Source organism: Trachypithecus francoisi, unplaced genomic scaffold (assembly GCF_009764315.1).
Source record: "Trachypithecus francoisi isolate TF-2019V2 unplaced genomic scaffold, Tfra_2.0 Lachesis_group0, whole genome shotgun sequence".
NCBI lineage: Eukaryota > Metazoa > Chordata > Mammalia > Primates > Cercopithecidae > Trachypithecus > Trachypithecus francoisi.
The window spans coordinates 12,587,120-12,608,777 of NW_022681453.1; the positions used below are offsets into that span (position 1 = coordinate 12,587,120).

Genomic DNA, 21,658 nt, shown 5'->3' on the forward strand with positions numbered 1-21,658 from the left:
ACTGATATTAATAGCTTCAAGTTCTAAATGGCAACAAAATTCTTATGTCCATTTAAATCAGTGGTCCTCACATTTGAGTGTACTGAGCATCAATGGAAGGCTCACTAAAATATAGATGCAGGGTGGGGCACCCCAGAGTTTCTGATTCACTCAGCTAGGTTGGTGCCCACAAATGTGCATTTCTAGCAAGTTCCCAAGTGATGCAGAGCTGCTGCTCTGCATTTTAAAAACCAATGAAGATATTTAACAGGTAAAGATATAGACAAATACTCAAAATGCAGAAGAAATAACCAAAATATGTGTTCACAGCAAAGGCACCAACACAAATGATTTCCACTGATAACAGAAGGACATTGCAGTTTGAGATACTAGGGGTGCGTGTTTCCACAAAGCAATATTTACATAAAGCAGCAAAACACTTTGCCCTTCAATCTGACCCCTAACATATTTTTTGCCCTTTTGGTTTCAAAGTTAAATAACTGTAAATAATTGTGATACAAGGATGCCTTAATTTAATGTTATATTTTCCCAAAAACTCAAAGTTAGGTAAAGAAACAAACAAACCAAAAAAAACTGTTTATATTTAAATTCTATTCAAGAAAAGCACAAAGGACACTGTAAATAATAAGCCTGGCAATGGATACAATCACTTTTCTAATGTAATTCTGGAATCTGCTAATTTATAATAGAAGGAAGCTGTTTCACCTACAAAGGCGTTAATCAAACACAGGTTTAAAATAATGACATTATTAACCAAGGAAAAAACAAAGGGCCAGAGACTTAACATCCCTAACCAGCACACATTTTGAGTTAACGTAATTACTTGTTAGAAGAAAATACATCACCCAGTGTTGTACACAATATATTTCAGATAAATTAACCACCCAAGAAAGCAAGCTTAAAATCTCCAGGAAGCAGACTTTGAAGGTTTGATCTCAACTTGGATTTATCATTTGCAGAGAAAATAACCAGAACTCGAAGTTATAAACCATCAACTCTATAGCAGGTTTCAGTAAAAAGCTGCAAGATTTTAAATTGCTTTTTAAAAGATGACTTCTCAGCCATCCTCATCCCACATTTCCTGGGAAATAAAAGCAGAAGTCCTAAAAGAGGAGAGAGAGAAATTCAGAGTCTGCATAGCTTTGAGTCCAGTGTTTGAAGACAATCTCTGATTGTAAAGCCCTCTCTTCCTCTCCTTCTATTTCTCTACAGAACACTCAAGACTTTACTGATGAAAACTCAGGAAATTCTCTATCATAAAGAGGTTTGGCAACTAAACTAAGACATTAAAAGGAAAATACCAGATGCCATTCTGCAGGATGCAATAACTACTATTTACTGGATACATTCAAATCCTCCAGAATCAACAGTTATCAGGTAATGTTATTTCTACAAATACTTGACAAATATATGTATTTACACTCTGATATGTGTGTACATGTTTTTCCAAGTTTCTCTTAAAATTGTAAACCTTAATAACTATCAATGCAAGCATGTATTTGGAATAAAAATAAAAATTAAAACACAAGTCTAATTAATGTCAGACAACTGTTAACTAACCTCTTCACTAAGAAAAATTATATAAAGCATAGAAATAAAATATAAATGGTCTTAGTTACCTTGCCTCAAGTATAAAATGAGATTTAAATACAGATAAAGGGAGCTGAAATTCTCAATGTCAAGAATACTTGTTAAATAACTTACAGATTAAGCAAAATGTATATTCACAAAGTTGAATTTCCAAAACTGTCAGGGATGAACTAAGACCATACAGCAGTAGCAGGGAAGGTTAAAATCAATGATCTTGTATTATGGAATATTAGGTTTTGTTTAGTATTATTTTAAAATGCTAAATAGGTGAGGAGATGTTGAAAATTGAAGCCATACTGTGACAACATGCCATTCTTAATCACTTTCTTTCCATAGTTAAGGATAGAAAGGAATTCCATGGACATTTTGGGGAATTTAAGTGCTACATTCATTTATCTAAATATATCTTACATGAAAGTTATTTTTTAAAATTTGTTATTTGTACTTTCAATATATCTCTGATTAAGAATATTTTATGTAGAATCAATTTCATTTATCTCTGGTGAAATAAAAAGATTACAAACATCATTTCAAATTTCTAAGATGTAGATGCCATATAGCATATTCGAATCACTTGTTAGTTTTCTTTACAGCTGTCTATTGTGGTAATAACCTATATCTTATTTTAGCTAGCATTACACACTCCACAAATCTGGAACGTATGCCCTGTTTTGAGGAATGCCAACTCATGACCATATATACACAGGCCATTTCTGTCTCTCATTTTTTTTTTTACTGTTTTAAAATGTACACTGAGTGATATTCAAGAAAATGTATGCAGCAATTTCAAAACACTGAGCAAAGTTGGAAATAAGAGATACACGGGTTAAAATATTTGAAGCAGAATAATGAATCTCTGTGAGGCCAATTTTTGAATGAGTGACTGAGCAATATAGAGGCAGGAATATCTTCCAAATATAAAGAAAAAAGGTTCAGCTTTTTTTTTTTTTTTACTGATTCAGTATTTTATTTATTTAATAAGTTTCCCAAGAGTAGTTTATACCAATTTTTCCCCCTTTTTATTACTTTAGGATTCTAATGGGCAATTATCCATCATTTCTCTTTCCAATGTTTTGATGGTACTACAGTAAAAGAAGCTCAGAAATAAGGATGGTGGGGGAAAAAAGACTGAATGGAAACCAAAAAGCTAAAAGGCATGGAGGGGAAGCTAGAGAAGAGTAAAGCACAGCCTCATTATTTCTCTTCTAGCTTTTGCATATAAATATGAGTGAGCTCTGCATCAAAATGTGCTTTAAGAGGCAAATATTCAACGAATAAAAAATACTAAGCATCTGTAACTTCACATATTGTACTTCACATCATTTCTCTTCAGCAGAGATGCAGTATTTGCTGCAATGACATATTTTGAGATTCAGTTTTCTGTGTTCCTACGAACTACTACAATGAAGATGAGAAACCTCAACTTTCAGAGAAGGCTGTGTCCAAAACAGTTACATACAGAGGTAACAGCAACAGTAACTACCTCAGGCTGAAAATAACCATCCTCTCTCTTGTTCTCTAGGTAACCAACAAGAAATGCAAGCCATCGACAACCTCACCTCTGCGCCTGGGAACACCAGTCTGTGCACCAGAGACTACAAAATCACCCAGGTCCTCTTCCCACTGCTCTACACTGTCCTGTTTTTTTTTGGACTCATCACAAATAGCCTGGCGATGAGGATTTTCTTTCAAATTCGGAGTAAATCAAACTTTATTATTTTTCTTAAGAATACAGTCATTTCCGATCTTCTCATGATTCTGACTTTTCCATTCAAAATTCTTAGTGATGCCAAACTGGGAACAGGACCACTGAGAACTTTTGTGTGTCAAGTTACCTCCGTCATATTTTATTTCACAATGTATATCAGTATTTCATTCCTGGGACTGATAACTATCGATCGCTACCAGAAGACCACCAGGCCATTTAAAACATCCAACCCCAAAAATCTCTTGGGGGCTAAGATTCTCTCTGTTGTCATCTGGGCATTCATGTTCTTACTCTCTTTGCCTAACATGATTCTGACCAACAGGCAGCCAAGAGACAAGAATGTGAAGAAATGCTCTTTCCTTAAATCAGAGTTTGGCCTAGTCTGGCATGAAATAGTAAATTACATCTGTCAAGTCATTTTCTGGATTAATTTCTTAATTGTCATTGTGTGTTACACACTCATTACAAAAGAACTGTACCGGTCATATGTAAGAACAAGGGGTGTAGGTAAAGTCCCCAGGAAAAAGGTGAACGTCAAAGTTTTCATTATCATTGCTGTATTCTTTATTTGTTTTGTTCCTTTCCATTTTGCCCGAATTCCTTATACCCTGAGCCAAACCCGGGATGTCTTTGACTGCGCCGCTGAAAATACTCTGTTCTATGTGAAAGAGAGTACTCTGTGGTTAACTTCCTTAAATGCATGCCTGGATCCGTTCATCTATTTTTTCCTTTGCAAGTCCTTCAGAAATTCCTTAATAAGTATGCTGAAGTGCCCCAATTCTGCAACATCTCAGTCCCAGGACAATAGGAAAAAAGAACAGGATGGTGGTGACCCAAATGAAGAGACTCCAATGTAAACATATTCACTGAGGAAATATTTCAATCTCTTTGTGTTCAGAACTCATTAAAGCAAAGCACTATGTAAAAATATTAACTGACGAAGAAGCAACTGAGTTAATAACAATGACTCTTAAAACAATAGAAGATTACAAAAGCAATTTTCATTTACCTTTCCAGTATGAAAAGCTATGTTAAAATATAGAAAACTAATCTAACCTGTAGCTGTATAGTATCAAAACAAATGACATCCAATTGTCATGCTGCATGCAAAACTACACAGAATTCATGTTTTGCAGAGTTTTGCCAAAATGAGTAATATATAATATCTACTGTAATTTTTAAAATACATTATTTCTCACAATTTTATTTCTTCATAATCAACTAAGGAAGAATGATCAATTGGATATAATCTTCTTACCAAAAATGACACTTAAAATGTATATATATCCTAGCCCCTAACCAAATCCTGACCTATTGGGATACTTATAAAAATTTAAGTAAGTGGGATACACAAAGAATAATAACTATTAACTTTTAATTATGAGCAAAAACCTAAGGGTTAAATTTAAACTAATTCAAACTGTATTTGATTGGACTTAATTTTTTTATGTTTATTAAGAAGACAGAGACTTAAAGAAGACCTTTACAATAAAGAGAAGAAATATCAAAGTCATTAAAATAAGGAGAGTTACTTTTATGATATTCTAACACTAAAAAATATAGAAATATTTCCTTAATTCTAGAGAAACTAGTTTTACTAATTTTTTACAACCTCAATAATACCATCATTGACACTTACCTTTATTAACTAGCTTCTAGAAAATACCTGCTAATTAGGTTAATGAACATTTTACATTAGTGAAAAAAATTAATTAAATATGATTACAAAGTTGCACAGCATAACTACTGGGAGGAAAGTGATTGATCCATTTGTAATTATTTGTTTGTATTGGTGTGTATAAAATACAAAATTTACATTAAACTCTAAATCATTCTTTGGTCTAAATTCTTTGTTGAAAGATATTAGATACCATGACACACCTTACCATATACAACTACATCAAATCCATTTAAGAAAGAACTAATGCCAACACTTTTATTACATGTTATTGTGCAAAGTCTCTTCTAAAGATGACATCTCATTTCAGTAAGTTCAAATGTAAATGATAAAACAAGTCAGACTTATAACATGCAGTCTAATTCTACACAAGGCATATTCGCTATTTTAACATAAACAAAACATATAACACATGTGGAAGTTTACATCACTTATCTCAGTTTTGTATGATCCTCAGAGGTGACTCTCAAAGGAGGAACAGATATCAACACCTAAATATAATGCCAGAAGAAATAAAAGGGTGTATTGTTGTATAAAGTTCACTGAACTTTAATGATAATCACTTTTATCAAAACCCTCCACAACCTCTGCTGAGTTCTATTTCAGTACGAAGCTGAACTCATTTAACTACTAAGTGATATTTATTTCCAACCAGCCACATTTCCTTCTCTGGCACCACTAAAAGTGAGCACTTACTGTCAAGGGAGATACAGGAACAGTTCATATAATATATAACCTATATACTGCTGGGATAAGCAGCACTAACAATTTCTGCTATGTAGACTAATACAGTTCACTCTAAAATCATATGCATAAATTTTTATGTTCTATAGGAATACCAGGATATTTGAGGTAGAAGATAATCTAGAGATCAACTAATCCAACCTTCTTCTTTTGCATATAACAGAAATGAAAGGCAGACTTATCCCTCCACCCATCCAAGTCAGGGGTAGAGGCATGGATTGAAATTGACTACTTCACAGTGTCATGGAGGTCAGATGTTGGGAGACTACAGAGTGGACACAAACTACCCCAAAAATCTTTGTCACTGAGATGACAATTTCCACAAGAAAGGAAATAAACAAATGCTAATAGTAATATGGTATTTTAGTAAAAATAACTGCAAGTATTTGGAATTACTTATGTTTCATGGGTATGTATATATGCCATGGAAATTTTATATAAAACTCTAAAATCACACTTTGCTGGGATTTCTTTATTCACGGAACTTAGACATCATATACTCCTACATCAAACTAAACCCATTAAAAACAGTGTGAGAGTATTTATGGATTGCTCATTATACATAAAACACACCATTATCTCTAGTTTTTGCTATATTAATATATACATTAATCCCACATTTCACAGTAAGTTTTTTTTTTTTTTTTTTTTTTGGAGATGGAGTCTCGCTCTGTTGCCCAGGCTGGAGTACAGTGGCACGATCTCGGCTCACTGCAAGCTCTGCCTCCTGGGTTCACACCATTCTCCTGCCTCAGCTTCCCAAGTAGCTGGGACTACAGGCACATGCCGCCATGCCTGGCTAAATTTTTTTTTGTATTTTTAGTAGAGATGGGGTTTCACAGTGCTAGCCAGGATGGTCTCGATCTCCTGACCTTGTGATCCGCCCGCCTCGGCCTCCCAAAGTGCTGGGATTACAGGTGTGAGCCACCACGCCCGGCCCACAGTAAGTTTTATTTTTTTAAATGAAGCCAAATTCTGTAGACTCAGGTCCAGACGTGAAAAATTCAAAAGATGAGACAACAAAATGTAGTCTTGCCCATAGCCTCAGTGGCTTACAAGTCCTAAAGGTATTGGTTATTGACAGTTTTTCTCAGTGATTTCTTACAGAAAAGGTCTAAAGCAGGTGCTGGCAAACTATAGCCCATGGGCCAAATCCTAGCCCACTGCCTATTTGTGTACAGCTTGGGATTTAGGAATGTTTTGTTTTCATTTTGTTTTTAATTGTTATGGATACACGATAGCTGTACATATTTATGGGAGTAGAATGACAGTTACCAGAGAGTCATGGGGAAGGAGGGATAAAGAGGGACTGGTAAATGAGTACAAAAATACAGTTAGTGAGAAGGAATAATATCTAGTGTTCCATAGCACAACAGGGTGACTACAGTTAAAAATAATACATTGTATATTTCAAAGTAACTCAAAGAGTGGTTCCTAACAGAAAGAAATGAATGCCTGAGGTGATGGATATCCCAGTTACCTTGATTTGCCCATTACACACTGTACACTTATATAAATAATATCATGTGTACCCCTTTTCAAATGTTTGAGGAAAAAAATCAAATGAATAAAATTTCATGCCGAATGAAATTTATATGAAATTCAAATTTCAATGTCCATAAATAAGGTTTTATTGGAACACAACTATTTAGGTTTTATCTACGGCTGCTTTCATGCTATGACAGAGCTGAGTTGCTATGATGTAGACTGCATGGCTCACAAAACCTAAGTATTTTCTAACTGGCTCTATAAAAAAAAGAAGACTGGGGAACCTGGCACAGGCTCACACCTGTAATCCCAGCACTTTGGGAGGCCAAGGCAGGCAGATCACCCGAGGCCAGGAGTTTGAGACCAGTCTGGCCAACATGGTGAAGCTCTGTCTCTACTAAAAAAATTCAAATTAGCCAGGCATGGTGGTGGGCACCTGTAGTCCCACCTACTCAGGAGGCTGAAGTAGGAGAATCGCTTGAAGACAGGAGGGTGCAGTGAGCAGAGATCTAGCCACTATACTCCAGCCTGGGCAACAGAGTGAGACTCCATCTCTAAATAAATAAATAAATAAAAATTTAAAAATAAGACTGTTCTCCCTGGACCAGTACTTTAAAAACAGGTGAAAAAAAAGCCTTTCAGGGGAAAAAAAAAAAAAAAAAAAACTCTCTTTGTACCTAGGTGTTTCAGTCGTTTTTTCACTGAAAACATCTGATCCCTGTTCACTGCCAACACTCAAGGTGTGATTACAATACTGCCAGTGGGAACTAAAGATGTGGAAATGCACTTAATAATCAATAGGCAGTGAGAAATCACCTGATTTTTTTTTTAATGGAGCAAGAGCATGAAAAGGCAATTCCCAGGAGAAATACAAATGGCAAAAAAATATGAAAAAACACCTATCATCAATAAGGAAATAAATTTATATTTATATAACATGTTTTTTTCACTTACAGGTTTCAAATTAATTTAAAATTTTTTTTTCTTTTTTTGAGACAGAGTCTTGTCCTGTCACCCAGGCTGGAGTGGAGTGGTGCAATCTCGGCTCACTGTAACCTCCGCCTCCCAGGTTGAAGCAATTCTCTGCTTCAGCCTCCTGAGTAGCTGGGATTACAGGCACCCGCCACCATGCCTGGCTTATTTTTGTATTTTTAGTAGAGACAGGATTTCACCATCTTGGCCAGGCTGATCTTGAACTCCTGACCTCATGATCCACCCGCCTTGGCCTCCCAAAGTGCTAGGATTACAGGCGTGAGCTACCATGCCCGGCATAGAATCCCACTCTTAGTGGAACTATAAATTGGTACAATCTTTCTGGAAAACTATTTGAAAATATCATTTAATATTTTGACAAATAACTTTTTCCTAGAAGAAGGACTGAGTCAATAATCTTTCTTCTAGGAAACTTCCTACAAATATGCTAGAAAAAATGCTCAAAAATATATGGACACATACATGCTCTATAGCATTGTTTTTAATAGATAAAAATTGTTATTGTAAACAAACTAGATGCCCATCAGTTGCAGTTTAACTATGTTAAATGTATGTAGCATAACTGACTTTAAATTTGATTGGCATGTCATTAGAAATACGCAGATCAAAACAACAATGAGACACCATCTCACACCAGTTAGAATGGCTATTATTTAAAAGTCAAAAAATAACAGATACTAGTGAGGTTGTGGAGAGAAGGGAACACTTATACACTACTGGTGGGAAAGTAAATTAGTTCAGCCACTGTGGAAAGCAGTTTGGCTTTTCTCAAAGGACTTAAAACAGAATTACCGTTTGACCCAGCAATCCCATGATTGGGTATATACATAAAGGAATAGGCATCATTCTATCATACAGACACATGCAAGTGTATGTTCAACACAGCACTATTCACAAAAGCAAAGACATGGAATCAACCTAAATTCTCATCATTGGTAGACTGGATAAAGAAAATGTGGTACATATACACCATGGAATACTATGCAGCCATAAGAAAGAAAGAGATCATGTCCTTTGCAACAACATGGATGAAGCTGGAGGCCATTATTCTAAGCAAACTAACATAGGAACAGGAAACCAAATACCACATGTTGTCACTTATAAGTGGGAGCTAATTCATATGGACGCAAAGAAGGAAACAACAAACACCAGGACCTACATTGAGGGTGCTGGGAGGAGGGTAAGGATTGAAAAATTACCTAGCCGGTACTATGCTTATTACCTGGGTGACAAAATAATCTGTACACCAAACCCCTATAAAACACAACTGACCTATGTAACAAACCTGCACATGTACCCCTAAACCTAAAATAAAGTTTAAAAAAAAAATCAGGTCAGTCTACATGTACTAACATGGAATGAAACAAAAATCCAATATGTAAATAAATGTAAATATATTTGTACAAGTATAATGGCATGTATATGTAAGGGGTATTAACTTTCACTTTCTATTACATATGTTTGTATTTCAATTTTTAAACATATAATTTCCTTTTACAATAAAAATGTGAAATATTAAATGTTTCAAATAGCAGTGAATTTATTGTCTATCTCTAGTTACATGTAGGTATTTTCTACTATTGTTCTTATTCAGAAAAATAGATTGCTACATTAATAAAAAGTGTAACTTATTTCAGCTTATTATTACCACTTTTAGTTTACCACTTTTTAGTTAGTCTTGTATGGAATTTCTAAAACAATTTCACATAATCTGACAAAGTACTGTGGTATACTTTGATGGGAAGTAAAAGTCTTTTCTTTTTTTTTTATTTAACTGCATATCTCTTTTATTTTATTTTTTTTTCTAAGAGTATAGAAGTATAAGAGTTCCTACTTCAATTTTCATCCCAAATGAAAGCAAATACTTCCTCATCTTTTCACATATTATTTACATGGTAATGGGCCTTGAACTGTCTATTTTGATCCAACTGAGAAATCCCAAATGAGACTACAAATGGAAATAGTAGTTTATTCGTATCTGGCTAGAAACTAATTTCTGGACTTTTCATTTTATCTTCTTTGTATCCCTTCTGATCATACTGCTTTCACTCAATTTACGTTGGCAGAAAGTTTCACAAGTCCATTCAACTTTGTGGCTGATTGTTTCCTTCTCACACATCAGGAACTTGCAGCTCAAGAACTCCAGAATTTGGCAACCAATTCCATTGTCACCCTATCTATGGCTTACTCCGAGGCAGGGAGTGAGGCAGGTTCCAAGCATGGGCTCTGGAACCAGACCCACCGTGTGACTTTACAGCAGGTTTGGGTTGCATGATTTGGGGAAAACGGCTTAACTTCTGCATTTCCTTTTTTCTCTTCTCTAAAAATGGGACCAATCTCTGGGGATTGTTAAAGATTAAATAAGATAATATAATCACTTAAAACAGTATAGCTAGTGAGACTTTACTGATTTTTAACTACATATCCTTAGAGCCCCATAGGATCTTAAATGTTTAGTTTATTCCCATTTGATAGTCTCCTAGCTTCTGGGATCTTTCACTGTATCTTCTTTGATTCTTCTCTCCTTTCGTGAGACATCACCATATGTATGCACAACATTCCAATTTTCTTTCAATTTCATTTAACAAGAAACATGATACCTACCACATGACAGACATTATTCTAATCACTGGTGAATGTTCACTGATTTTATTCTTTTAACAACAGTGTAAAGCAAATATTACTACTTCTTTTTATTGTAAAGATAAGGCAATCATTTCATAGTGAGCATAAGCAGCTTGCCTAAGGTCACAAGAAAAGAAAGAATCGGAAAAAGGAATTGAGCCCAGGCACTCTGGCGCCTAGCCATTCTGCTGAGCAGTTCTCAGCTGTGCCCTCAAGGGCAAAAGGCCTCCCCAGCAGGCAACGGTACGGCTGCAAACTAAGGAAAAATCAGCTAATACATAAGAAGCATAAATATATAGAAATGAATGATCTATTGGATATTTACTGTGGTCAAACACTTTGACATCTAGCACATTTAAGAGAATCTATTTCCGTAACTCTAGAAACAGGCACCGTAAGTCAGTTCCTCTTTGCAAAGTTTCCCACACTTCAGTGTTTTGAAATTTGACCAAGAAGTGATTTCCAGTGTTCAGATTATGAAATTATCCTGCAGAGAATTTCTCTTCTTTAAAGAAAAACGATTCCAGATCTTCCTTTAGATTACGGATCTGGGGCTATAGGAAAATTTACAATTAATTTTGCAGGTTAAATTTCTCTACTTAAGAAATAAAGGATTTTTTTTTCCTCTGCTGAAGCAAACAAAAAGATATACATTTATGTTTAAGACATACATGTATGTTCTGTTACATTAATGAAATCTTGAATCTATACTCCCAAGGATTAATTTATTTCAAAGAGAAATTTTTCAAACTGTGCCATTATTGGGTAGTCTAATCAAAACTATTGGACGTTGTATTGCCCATATTTTAAAATGTCCAGGGGTATATTAAGTTTTTATTCTCAGAATCCAAAGCCAAGTCACCCAAAACTTTGTGATCAACCAACGCTACAGTCTCGTCTAACTCCACGGTAACACTTGTGGCAAGAAACATGAAATGAAACTCACCATGGAGAACTCCACATCCTCCATAAGATCTCCTAATTTCCGCTCTTCCTATGCCTACCTGGCAAGTAGATTTTGGCCAAGGACAACTTTCTCTATACAAAAGCACCAATACATCTTTCCAAACTTGAAGAGAGTTAAAAGAAGAAATGGACAGATATTGGCCCAATGTTGATTGATGAAATTCCTGAAGCCCTCTGCACTCATAATATACAGAAAAGATTTTCAAAAATGGCCCTCTACTAAGTGAAAGATTATAATATCTCTAACCAGATTTGCAATTCACTCCCATGGCAATGGGACTAAAAGTCACTAAAAGTGCCTCCCACATGTCAAGCACTATTCCAAGCAATCGATTCATTCTTAATAACACAGTGAGGTAGATACTATTTTCAAACCCATTACATAGATGAGGAAATTGAGACATAGAGCTGTTGAATCATTTGTCTATAATCTAATCACAGTTAATTGGTGGAACTGGGATTCTAACTCCAAAAATCTGGCTCTAATAGTCTTCACCTCTTAGACAACATCATGTTAACTCTCAGAGATCTCAAAACCAGAAGACTAAGACAAATATCTACAAAAATAAACGTACTGTCCTCCTGAACACAAATTACTGGAAAATCCAGTTTACAAGGATACAGAAGATTATTCTGTCCAATTTTAAGTAGTCTTACTCTCCTACTTGATTGTAATTTGGGACTATTTTCTTCACGTTTCTACTTCCCACTATATACAAGAGGCACTCAAAAAGTTCACTGAACATGCAGATCAAGAAGATAAACTTCAAGAAAGTTATGATGAGGAAATTTAAAGATAATTGCAAATAAGCTTCTTTATTCAAGTCACAGATTAACAGTATGAAAATTTGAACTAAAAGAGAGTATTAGCAAATGGCCCAAAGGTCTGAATACGAAGAGGTTCTCATGGGTCACATTACATAAGTAAAAATAAGGAAGGAAATCCACTATAAGAAAGCAGAACATTTGCTTCACATGCTCTTTTGTAAGCTGAACTAATGACTGCCGCAAGAAGACACAGAAAACTGAGTATCCTCCCAAAGGTGAATTTCAATTTTTATTATGAGTGTGCTTGCTTATATAAAAGGCAGAATATGCTTAAGGGAAAAAAGTGCTTTAAAGTTAATATTCTACAAACCATAGTTTATGAGCATAAGAAATTACATAATTTACAGCAATCTGATGTATTAGTAATAATTAATAATGTACTATTATCTCTTAAACAGTGTTTTGTTTTATGGCTAACAGTAGCACCTGTGAATGAGGTAGAACCTGTTATTTGGATTTCACAAGGATATGAAAATAATGTTACTGTCAAAAGTACCAAAAATGTATTCTATGCTTTAAAAATTCTAGCCAGAAAACAGTATTTTCCTTCTCAACACATCTATTGAAAGCGTTGGATAAATGCAAGATGTTAATATGCTATAAACCTAAAGTCTGTTTTTAAAAAATAGCCTTTGAAAATCATGAAAGGATTTTTGTTTTCTTTTGTTTGTATATATGTTTATTGGTAACAGGTGACATTGGAAGCAATGAACACCACAGTGATGCAAGGCTTTAACAGATCTGAGCGGTGCCCCAGAGACACTCGGATAGTACAGCTGGTATTCCCAGCCCTCTATACAGTGGTTTTCTTCACTGGCATCCTGCTGAACACTTTGGCTCTGTGGGTGTTCGTTCACATCCCCAGCTCCTCCACCTTCATCATCTACCTCAAAAACACTTTGGTGGCCGACTTGATAATGACACTCACGCTTCCTTTCAAAATCCTCTCTGACTCACACCTGGCACCCTGGCAGCTCAGAGCTTTCGTGTGTCGTCTCTCTTCAGTGATATTTTATGAGACCATGTATGTGGGCATCGTGCTGTTAGGTCTCATAGCCTTTGACAGGTTCCTCAAGATCATCAGACCTTTGAAAAATATTTTCCTTAAAAAAACCGTTTTTGCAAAAACGGTCTCAGTCTTCACCTGGTCCTTTTTTTTCTTCATCTCCCTGCCGAATATGATCTTGAGCAACAAGGAAGCAACACCATCGTCTGTGAAAAAGTGTGCTTCCTTAAAGGGGCCTCTGGGACTGAAATGGCATCAAATAGTAAATAACATATCCCAGTTTATTTTCTGGACTGTTTTTGTCCTAATGCTTGTGTTTTATGTGGTTATTGCAAAAAAAGTATACGATTCTTACAGAAAGTCAAAAAGTAAGGACAGAAAAAACAACAAAAAGCTGGAAGGCAAAGTATTTGTTGTCGTGGCTGTCTTCTTTGTGTGTTTTGCTCCATTTCATTTTACCAGAGTTCCATATACTTATAGTCAAACCAACAATAAGACTGACTGTAGACTGCAAAATCAACTATTTATTGCTAAAGAAACAACTCTCTTTTTGGCAGCAACTAACATTTGTATGGATCCCTTAATATACATATTCTTATGTAAAAAATTCACAGAAAAGCTACCATGTATGCGATGGAGAAAGACCATAGCATCAAGCCAAGAAAATCATAGCAGTCAGACAGACAATATAACCTTAGGTTGACAATTGTATATAGGGTTAACTTCTATTTATTGATGAGACTTCAGTAGATAATGTGGAAATCAAATTTAATGAATAAGAAAAGATTGGAATAAATGCTCTCTTACATTATCCTAGTGCACAGAAAAGATTACATAAATTTTAACTCCACATAGATCTATTCATAAGCTGAATGAACCATTACTAAGAGAATGCAACAGGACACAAATGGCCACTAGAGGTCATTATTTCAAGAGCATTTCACTTTAACACTTTGGAAAAGATTAAGGAGAAATGTACATCCCTACAAACCTCCCCTCCAAACACCTTCTCACATTATTTTCCACAATTCACACAACACTACTGCTTTTGTGCCCTGTAAATGTAGATATGTGCTGGGAGGGGGAAGCTCAACTCCTGAAGTCTGTTGTTGAAAACTGCAGCCAGGGGTTGAAAGGGATGCAGATTTAAAGAGTCTGAGGAACTGAAGTGGGTCAGCAAGATCTCTGAAATCCTGGGTAAAGGATTTTCCCCTTACAATTACAAACAGCCTCTTTCACATTACAATAATATACCATAGGAGGCACAAGCACCATTATTAAGCCTCTTTGCTTACACCTTAAGAGTGTACAATTCAAGTGTGAGCATGCTGTGTTAACTATTCTTTGGAATTCTCCTTTTGTCCAGCAAATACTCTAATGATGGTTAAACATGCCACCACTCAGCAATGCCTTCCTGGCATTGCCACAACCTCTATGCCCCTGTCCCACCCTCCTGGTTAAAAATAATTACTTCTACTGTTTGGGTGTGTGATGGGGTTCTCAATGCAGATCCCCCTTTTCTAGTTAGCTATATTCTTGACTGCATCCCCTAAAAATGTTAAAGCTTCTTGAGAGACAGATATGCCAGGTTTTCTTGGTATCTCCCACAATATGCCCTCCAGTCTATGGTCTACAGATGTTTAAATACAATTGGTATTCTTGATCCACACAAAGATGGAATTGCCGACCCATAATCAGTAACATCCATATTGGGAGCTTTTTCAAAGGATGGTGACCTGCTTGTACTTATTTACCTTGGTATTTTTTCTTGCATCCCTTGTGATTCAAAAAATAAAATGCGGCTTTCTGAAATGATAGATAAGAGTCTACATCTTCTAGAAAAAATACAGGAAGGAGTAGTTAAGCTCTGTAAATGTGCCATGAGCTCTAACACGAACATCATAAGGTGAAGCCCACGTCTTCTTCCATGGCCTCAACAGCCCTAGAACTTGTCTACCTTTCTGGCCTTACCTCCTAGCTACTTACCCATCTCTTGAACTTTATACTCTTGTGTACATTTCTAAGTTTCAGAAAATGCCATGCTCCATTCTGGGACTACACATGTATATTTCCCTCTGGTACACTTGGAAGACTCTTATCCATCTGTGAAACCCTATGTTGCCATCACTTCGTCCATGAAATACTACCTGGCCAACATCCCACCATCACCTCAAACCCAATCACCCCCTCCTGGGTATGCTGTCACACCTATATTAATAAACTTATCACATTGTATTATAATTATTCCGTCACCTTTGTATCTACTCTTTAATAACCGATGTATATTTTTGAAAGGAGAGACTGTTTCATTGTGCAATCAATAAATGTTTGATAAAATAAAGCCCATTTGGTTTATTTTATGTATTAGAGAAGCAAAAGGGAAGCCAATTCTCATTGATCTTTTTATTATCCAAAAACAAAATAAATTTATTGAAATGAAAGCTCAAACTCTCTCCAGTTACTCTCCCGTAACATGTATGTAGGGCCTGAAAATTGTGGTGCTCCTGGGTTCAGTAGTGAATGATCATGACAACGGCAGATCATGGAATAACCAAATGCCAAGTTTCAAAGCTATTGACAAAATTCTTTAGTTATGTACCATTGATAATGGTTAAGCAAAATGTGTAACTATAGCATATAAGAATCACCGTTAGAAAGTACTCTTGATGTCTGATCATCATTCTCTCAAATAAAGGAATTAAATAATCATTACTACTAAGGATGTCACTAAATCTGTATTACCTCTACTGAGTACATTACACAGTCACAAGTAGACTATAATCTTGTAAAGAACTGCATCCAAGCTACCTTTGTTAAACAGTGAGGTGTGTTTGGTGGGGTAACCTATGTATTTTGCCTCTAATGACATTTTCAATCTCTACTTAATGTGGGTACACCTAAAGTATACAATTTTTAGGAAAGATCTTTCAAGATAAATTCCAAAAGCAAATCTGTCATCCATAAATACAAATACTTCATTCCATTATAATATTCCACTCAAAGCAGAGTGCCTGATCTGTAGAATAAAATAATCTATTGTATCAAAAACTTGGTGAAGAGGCATAGTAGAGATATCTCAAAATCACATTCACAAAATGAAGAACTTCCTAAACTAGCAATCACAAACACTAAGTTCTAAAATATTTTTTAAAAAACAAGATGCTACAATATAGCCATAAATGATATACCAAAAAGAGTAAAAGAAAACAGTAGCTTTGGATAGAATATGTGAGCTCAGAATACAAAAGCTTTTCATCAAAAGTTAAAATGTAGTTATTTTTATAAATACATAGGATAAGGTCTTCTCAATAACCTTCAAGAAAGAGCGGGGTTGAAGGGAGTGCAGTTCCCACACATGGCAGAATTCTTGAGAAACCAAGGAAAGTAACTGTAAAATGGGAAAGATGAGGCAGAGAACAAGTGAGAATTCTCAACTCATAGAAGCCAAAAGGTAGATAAAGTCATTATCTTATAACTTTAAAAGAATCATTCAGTCTTATTAATCCCATTATTTATTACATTCCATATCCATTTAAAAGCTTTTCCTTTCATAACTTTCCAAGGTATTCTTTCTAAAATACTTAAACCTTACCCCGACATAAACTGTATTCCTTCAGCAAGTGAACAGATCAAAGTTCACACGGATATTAGCAGAATATCCAGAGCAAAAAAACCCAAAGCCAGTATTATCTATTATTTAAGAAAAAACATACTTAGAAGACAGTAGCCCTACTAAGGAAAGTGCAGAATTTACAAATCATTGGAAGTACCCAGAAACATATCTCAATATTTGAGCTTTTACATAGAAACCAAATGTAGGTAATATGAATACAGAACACATGTGCCATATTAGTTTGCAAATTTTAGTGGCTACCAGAATCGGCTGGAGTCTCAAAATACAGATTGTCAGACCCATCAAAACGACAAAAGCAGTATATCTGTCTCCTTTAATAATCCCAGGCAAGCTATGCAATGCTTATTATCTTCATTTTAGAGATCAAGAAGTTGAGAAACAGAAAGGCTAAGTAACTTGCATGAGGTCACAGAGCTTGCCATCTGCAGGAATGGGGCTTTAATTGAGACGTGGCTTCTAAGCCCATATTCTTTTTTTTTTTTTTTTTTTTTTTTTTTTTTTGAGACGGAGTCTCGCTCTGTTGCCCGGGCTGGAGTGCAATGGCCGGATCTCAGCTCACTGCAAGCTCCGCCTCCCGGGTTTACGCCATTCTCCTGCCTCAGCCTCCCGAGTAGCTGGGACTACAGGCGCCCGCCACCTCGCCCGGCTAGTTTTTTGTATTCTTTAGTAGAGACGGGATTTCACCGTGTTAGCCAGGATGGTCTCGATCTCCTGACCTTGTGATTCGCCCGTCTCGGCCTCCCAAAGTGCTGGGATTACAGGCTTGAGCCACCGCGCCCGGCCTTAAGCCCATATTCTTAACCACTGTATTTACAACCTCAGATCTAATTTTCTCAAGAGAATTCACAATTCCAGTTTCCCATGCTATAATTCCTGTTATTTACAGAACTTCCGTAGCCACCCCCATGCTCCCTGACCCCACAAAAACAATACATTTCTGTGTGGGTAGTAACCAGCCCAGATGCTGCCAGGTCTTAAGCCCTGACCTAGAGGCTAACGAGAACCTCCCAGGATCTTACCCAAGCAGCTCACACTCATTTCCTGAATGCCTGCTGTGTGCCAGGCTCTTTACAAAGATTATCATCTTTCTAATTCTTACTACAATAGTATGAGACAGATACTACCAGGCTCTCCAGTTAAAAACAGGAACAAAACTGAAGCACAAAGTAAACATACACTTTGCCCATGGTACACATCACTCACCAACAAATGGGGCAGAGCTGGGACTGAAACCCAGGCAGGTGGTCTCAAGACCAACACCTCAGCTGCTCTGGTCACCACCTCTCTGTCATGTCAGACTTAGCAAAATTCCTCAAAGGCCCCACTAGGGAGAATAAGGAGGAGGTTTCTTAGAGGGGAAGAGAGAAGTCTCAACATGAATGGGCTTCAACAACCTTGGGGGTATGAATGATGCAATCGTGGCACCTACAATTACTTCAGGGGTCCCTCCAGCACTTGAGAGCTCAGGGGGAGTAAAATCCCCAAGAATGGATTCATTTGTTCATTTAGCCAGTCATTCCTTCATCACCATCTTGGGTACAGGACCTTTTGTGTCTCTAGAAGGTGAACACTGGTAAGGAACACAGATGATAATGACTCGAGATGTGATAAGAGGTGTGAGAGACACACCACAGAAGTTCAAAGGAATAGGTAATTCATTCCACATGGAGAAAATGAAGATGGGTTCACAGGAGATGGAAATTTGAACTGGAACTTGAAGAAAACAGAGCATTCAAAAGGGAACCCTCCGGCACAATGAGCAGTTTCAAGGCAGGCTCAGGTAGGTGTGGAACTGTGTTGTGGTTGGACCCTCGTGAGGGTTGCAGGGGGCCTGAGCCTGCACCACGTGACATAGGGAATACATTTGGGACAAAGATGCAGGACTTGTACAGCCAAGCACTGTACTGGGATATCTAGTCTTCACTGATGAGTCATTAAAGGTTTCTAAGGGGAAGAACCACATGTTCTGGGCTGTGCTTTAGGAAAATCAATTGACCAGCTATAGGATGATTCTAGACTGAAGGAAGAGCCAGTGGGGCCAGGTTAATTAAAGAGGTCTTCCATGTATGCAGGCAAGAATTATGGGGAAAACATCTGACATGGGCCTTCCAGACATTCTCAGGAAGAGAGGTTTTAAGGTCAGAGTCCAAGACCATTGAAAGTGGAGGACTCTAAGTGAAACGTGATTAATATGTAAAACATATTAGCAATAGGATCCATAATGCCTCCACCCCCTTCTTCTCTAATTGAGGGTTGACTTCTCTCAGGATCGTTAGCTTGAATGATTTGCTAGGTCATCATCACAGAAGCAGATTTGGGGTATGTTCCATTTGAAGGCATCAGTGAGACAGCTAGGGTCAAAGAGCCCAGAGCTGGGCCAAAACATGGACCTTGGCTCCAAAAATAGAAATAGACTAGAGGTGGAGGGAATAGTCTTTTTTGAGACAGGGAGAGAAAAAGGAACGAGATGAGAACCCCAGAGGCCATACTACACAAGTCTCGTGGTCAGAACAGACAGAAGAGGAACAGGGGATGATGCCTTGGAACTGGGAGGGGCAGGTAGTGTTAGCGAATTAAAAGAAGAAACAGGAAGTCCAGTGTACTGAATACCAAGGAACAAGAGAGATTCAAGGAGGAAGTGATAGCCAACAGAATCATACACTCTAAAGAGGTCAAAAGTGATGAATCTACAACTATAAGGTCAATGATAACTCTGAAGTGGAGGTGGGGTGAGCTCCAGTTTGTGAATGAGAAGTGAGGAAGAAGCAGCAACTATTATCTTCCATTAATGGATAAGTCAGTTTAAAAGAGTTCCATGGGGGGGCCAGATGCAGTGGCTCACAACTATAATCGCAGCACATTGGGAGGCCGAAGCAGGTGAACTGCTTGAGCCCAGGAGTTTGAGACGAGCCTGGACAACATGGTGAAACCTCAACTCTATGAAAAATACAAAAAAAAAAAAAAATTAGCTGGGTCTGGTGGTGTGCACCCGCAGTCCCAGCAACTCGGGAGGCAAAGAGGTGGGAGAATCACTTGAGTTCAGGAGGTTGAGGATGCAGTAAGCCATGATCACACCACTGCACTCCAGCCTGGATGACAGAGCAAGACCCTGCCTCGAAAGACTTGGAGAAACAAATCAGCTTTTATATTAGTTAGGCTTTTCCCAGGGATTTCTATGAACATGTAGAATAGTTATTTCCTATGCTATGATGTGCAGAGTGAACATGCTCCATGTGAAATAGCAAACAGAGAAGTACAAATCAAATAGTTGGGTGTAACCACACAGGCAAGAGAACCCAGCCTTGGTCAGAAATTGGGTGTACCACTATTTTCAGTATCCATGTAACCTGGGTTTCTGCTTCCTTGCCTCCATTCTCATTCTAATATGAAGTCCTTATAGAAAAAAATAAGATGGGAAGAAAGGAAGGCAGGGGGAGGAGAGATGGGGACACTAAGAGAAAATGGTAGGAATGGAAGTTGAGACAGTTGCGAGGAGTGATAAAAGGGAAAGAAAAAGGAAAGATAATATGAAAGAGAAAGGAAACTAAATTTAAGACTTAAAGAAGTAAACCAGTTCTTTAAAAATTACATAACTTGCTGAGCATGTGAACTTTTGTCACTCTTATAATACAACTCAAACTGACAAATATAACATGCTGAGGCATAATAACAGAATGTCCACCTTTATTTTTAAACTTCAGTTTAAACGTTAAATGTTTGTATATGACTTTACTTACTGGTGTCGATCTTAAGTAATTGTATCTAATGTATTTCTGAAGGGTTTTATAGCTTTGGGTTTTTTTTAATATTAGCTTTATGTATTGACTTTATATCATATATACATATAATGTCACTGGTCTTTAAATCTTTTTTTTATTCTATTTAACTGCACAACTGAGTTTCCTAAGTCCAAAAATGTCCAAACTATGAGTGAACGAAACTTTAACCTGAACACAGTAACCCTACTGAGATGACCTCCCTTCTCTCCCCATATATTCTAACCTCAGCTTTTATAGATTCCCACAATTTCAGACAGTCTGGAATAAAGAAGTCCAAACTTCCTCCTTTACAGGAAAAAAAAAAAAAATGTCAAAAGTATTTCAAGCAATCAGCAATTTGTCACTAATAGGAAACCAGGAGCTTTCTAAAAGCAACCAAAATTATGGATGTACCTTAACTTCTGAGTTGAGGCATATCATTCCAACTCTACCATCAGACACCCCATTCATTCACTTGCTCTCCCTTCACCTTCTGACAAAAGACAAACTGCTCCTGTTTCCTTAAATGCCAACCAAGTTCCAAACACTGTGGAACTACGCTGTATATATTTACCCTGAATAGATTACCTCATTTAAGCTTTACAACCCTACATGTCAGGCATTCCCATGCTCATTTTCA

General features: G+C 36.8%; 3 protein-coding genes across 4 annotated transcripts in view; 2 read left to right on the top strand and 1 right to left on the bottom strand.

Annotated features, from left to right (window-relative positions):
* The window catches only part of P2RY12 (purinergic receptor P2Y12), a 47,327-nt gene extending 42,195 nt beyond the window's left edge, over window positions 1-5,132 (top strand). For both annotated transcript variants that reach the window (XM_033204364.1, XM_033204356.1), the window contains exons 2-3: window positions 1,213-1,377; window positions 3,113-5,132. In XM_033204364.1, coding sequence (XP_033060255.1) covers window positions 3,127-4,155 — 1,029 coding nt within the window. In that variant the 5' untranslated portion in view covers window positions 1,213-1,377; window positions 3,113-3,126 and the 3' untranslated portion in view covers window positions 4,156-5,132. The remainder of the gene's footprint in view (window positions 1-1,212; window positions 1,378-3,112) is intronic.
* Window positions 1-21,658, bottom strand: part of MED12L (mediator complex subunit 12L) — a 357,853-nt gene that overhangs the window by 94,149 nt on the left and 242,046 nt on the right. The gene's annotated exons all lie outside the window — the stretch shown is intronic.
* P2RY13 (purinergic receptor P2Y13) lies at window positions 12,752-14,705 on the top strand. Its single transcript, XM_033204347.1, has 2 exons — window positions 12,752-12,835; window positions 13,313-14,705. The coding sequence occupies exons 1-2, from the start codon at window positions 12,791-12,793 to the stop codon at window positions 14,327-14,329; spliced, it is 1,062 nt and encodes a 353-aa protein (XP_033060238.1). The 5' UTR covers window positions 12,752-12,790; the 3' UTR covers window positions 14,330-14,705.

Bases quoted from the DNA above. Each gene is read 5' to 3' on its own strand.
- P2RY13 (XM_033204347.1), top strand. From the start codon at position 12,791: ATGACTGCCGCAAGAAGACACAGAAAACTGAGTATCCTCCCAAAG. The intron at 12,836-13,312 runs GTGAATTTCAAT...TATTGGTAACAG, and splicing joins AACTGAGTATCCTCCCAAAG to GTGACATTGGAAGCAATGAA.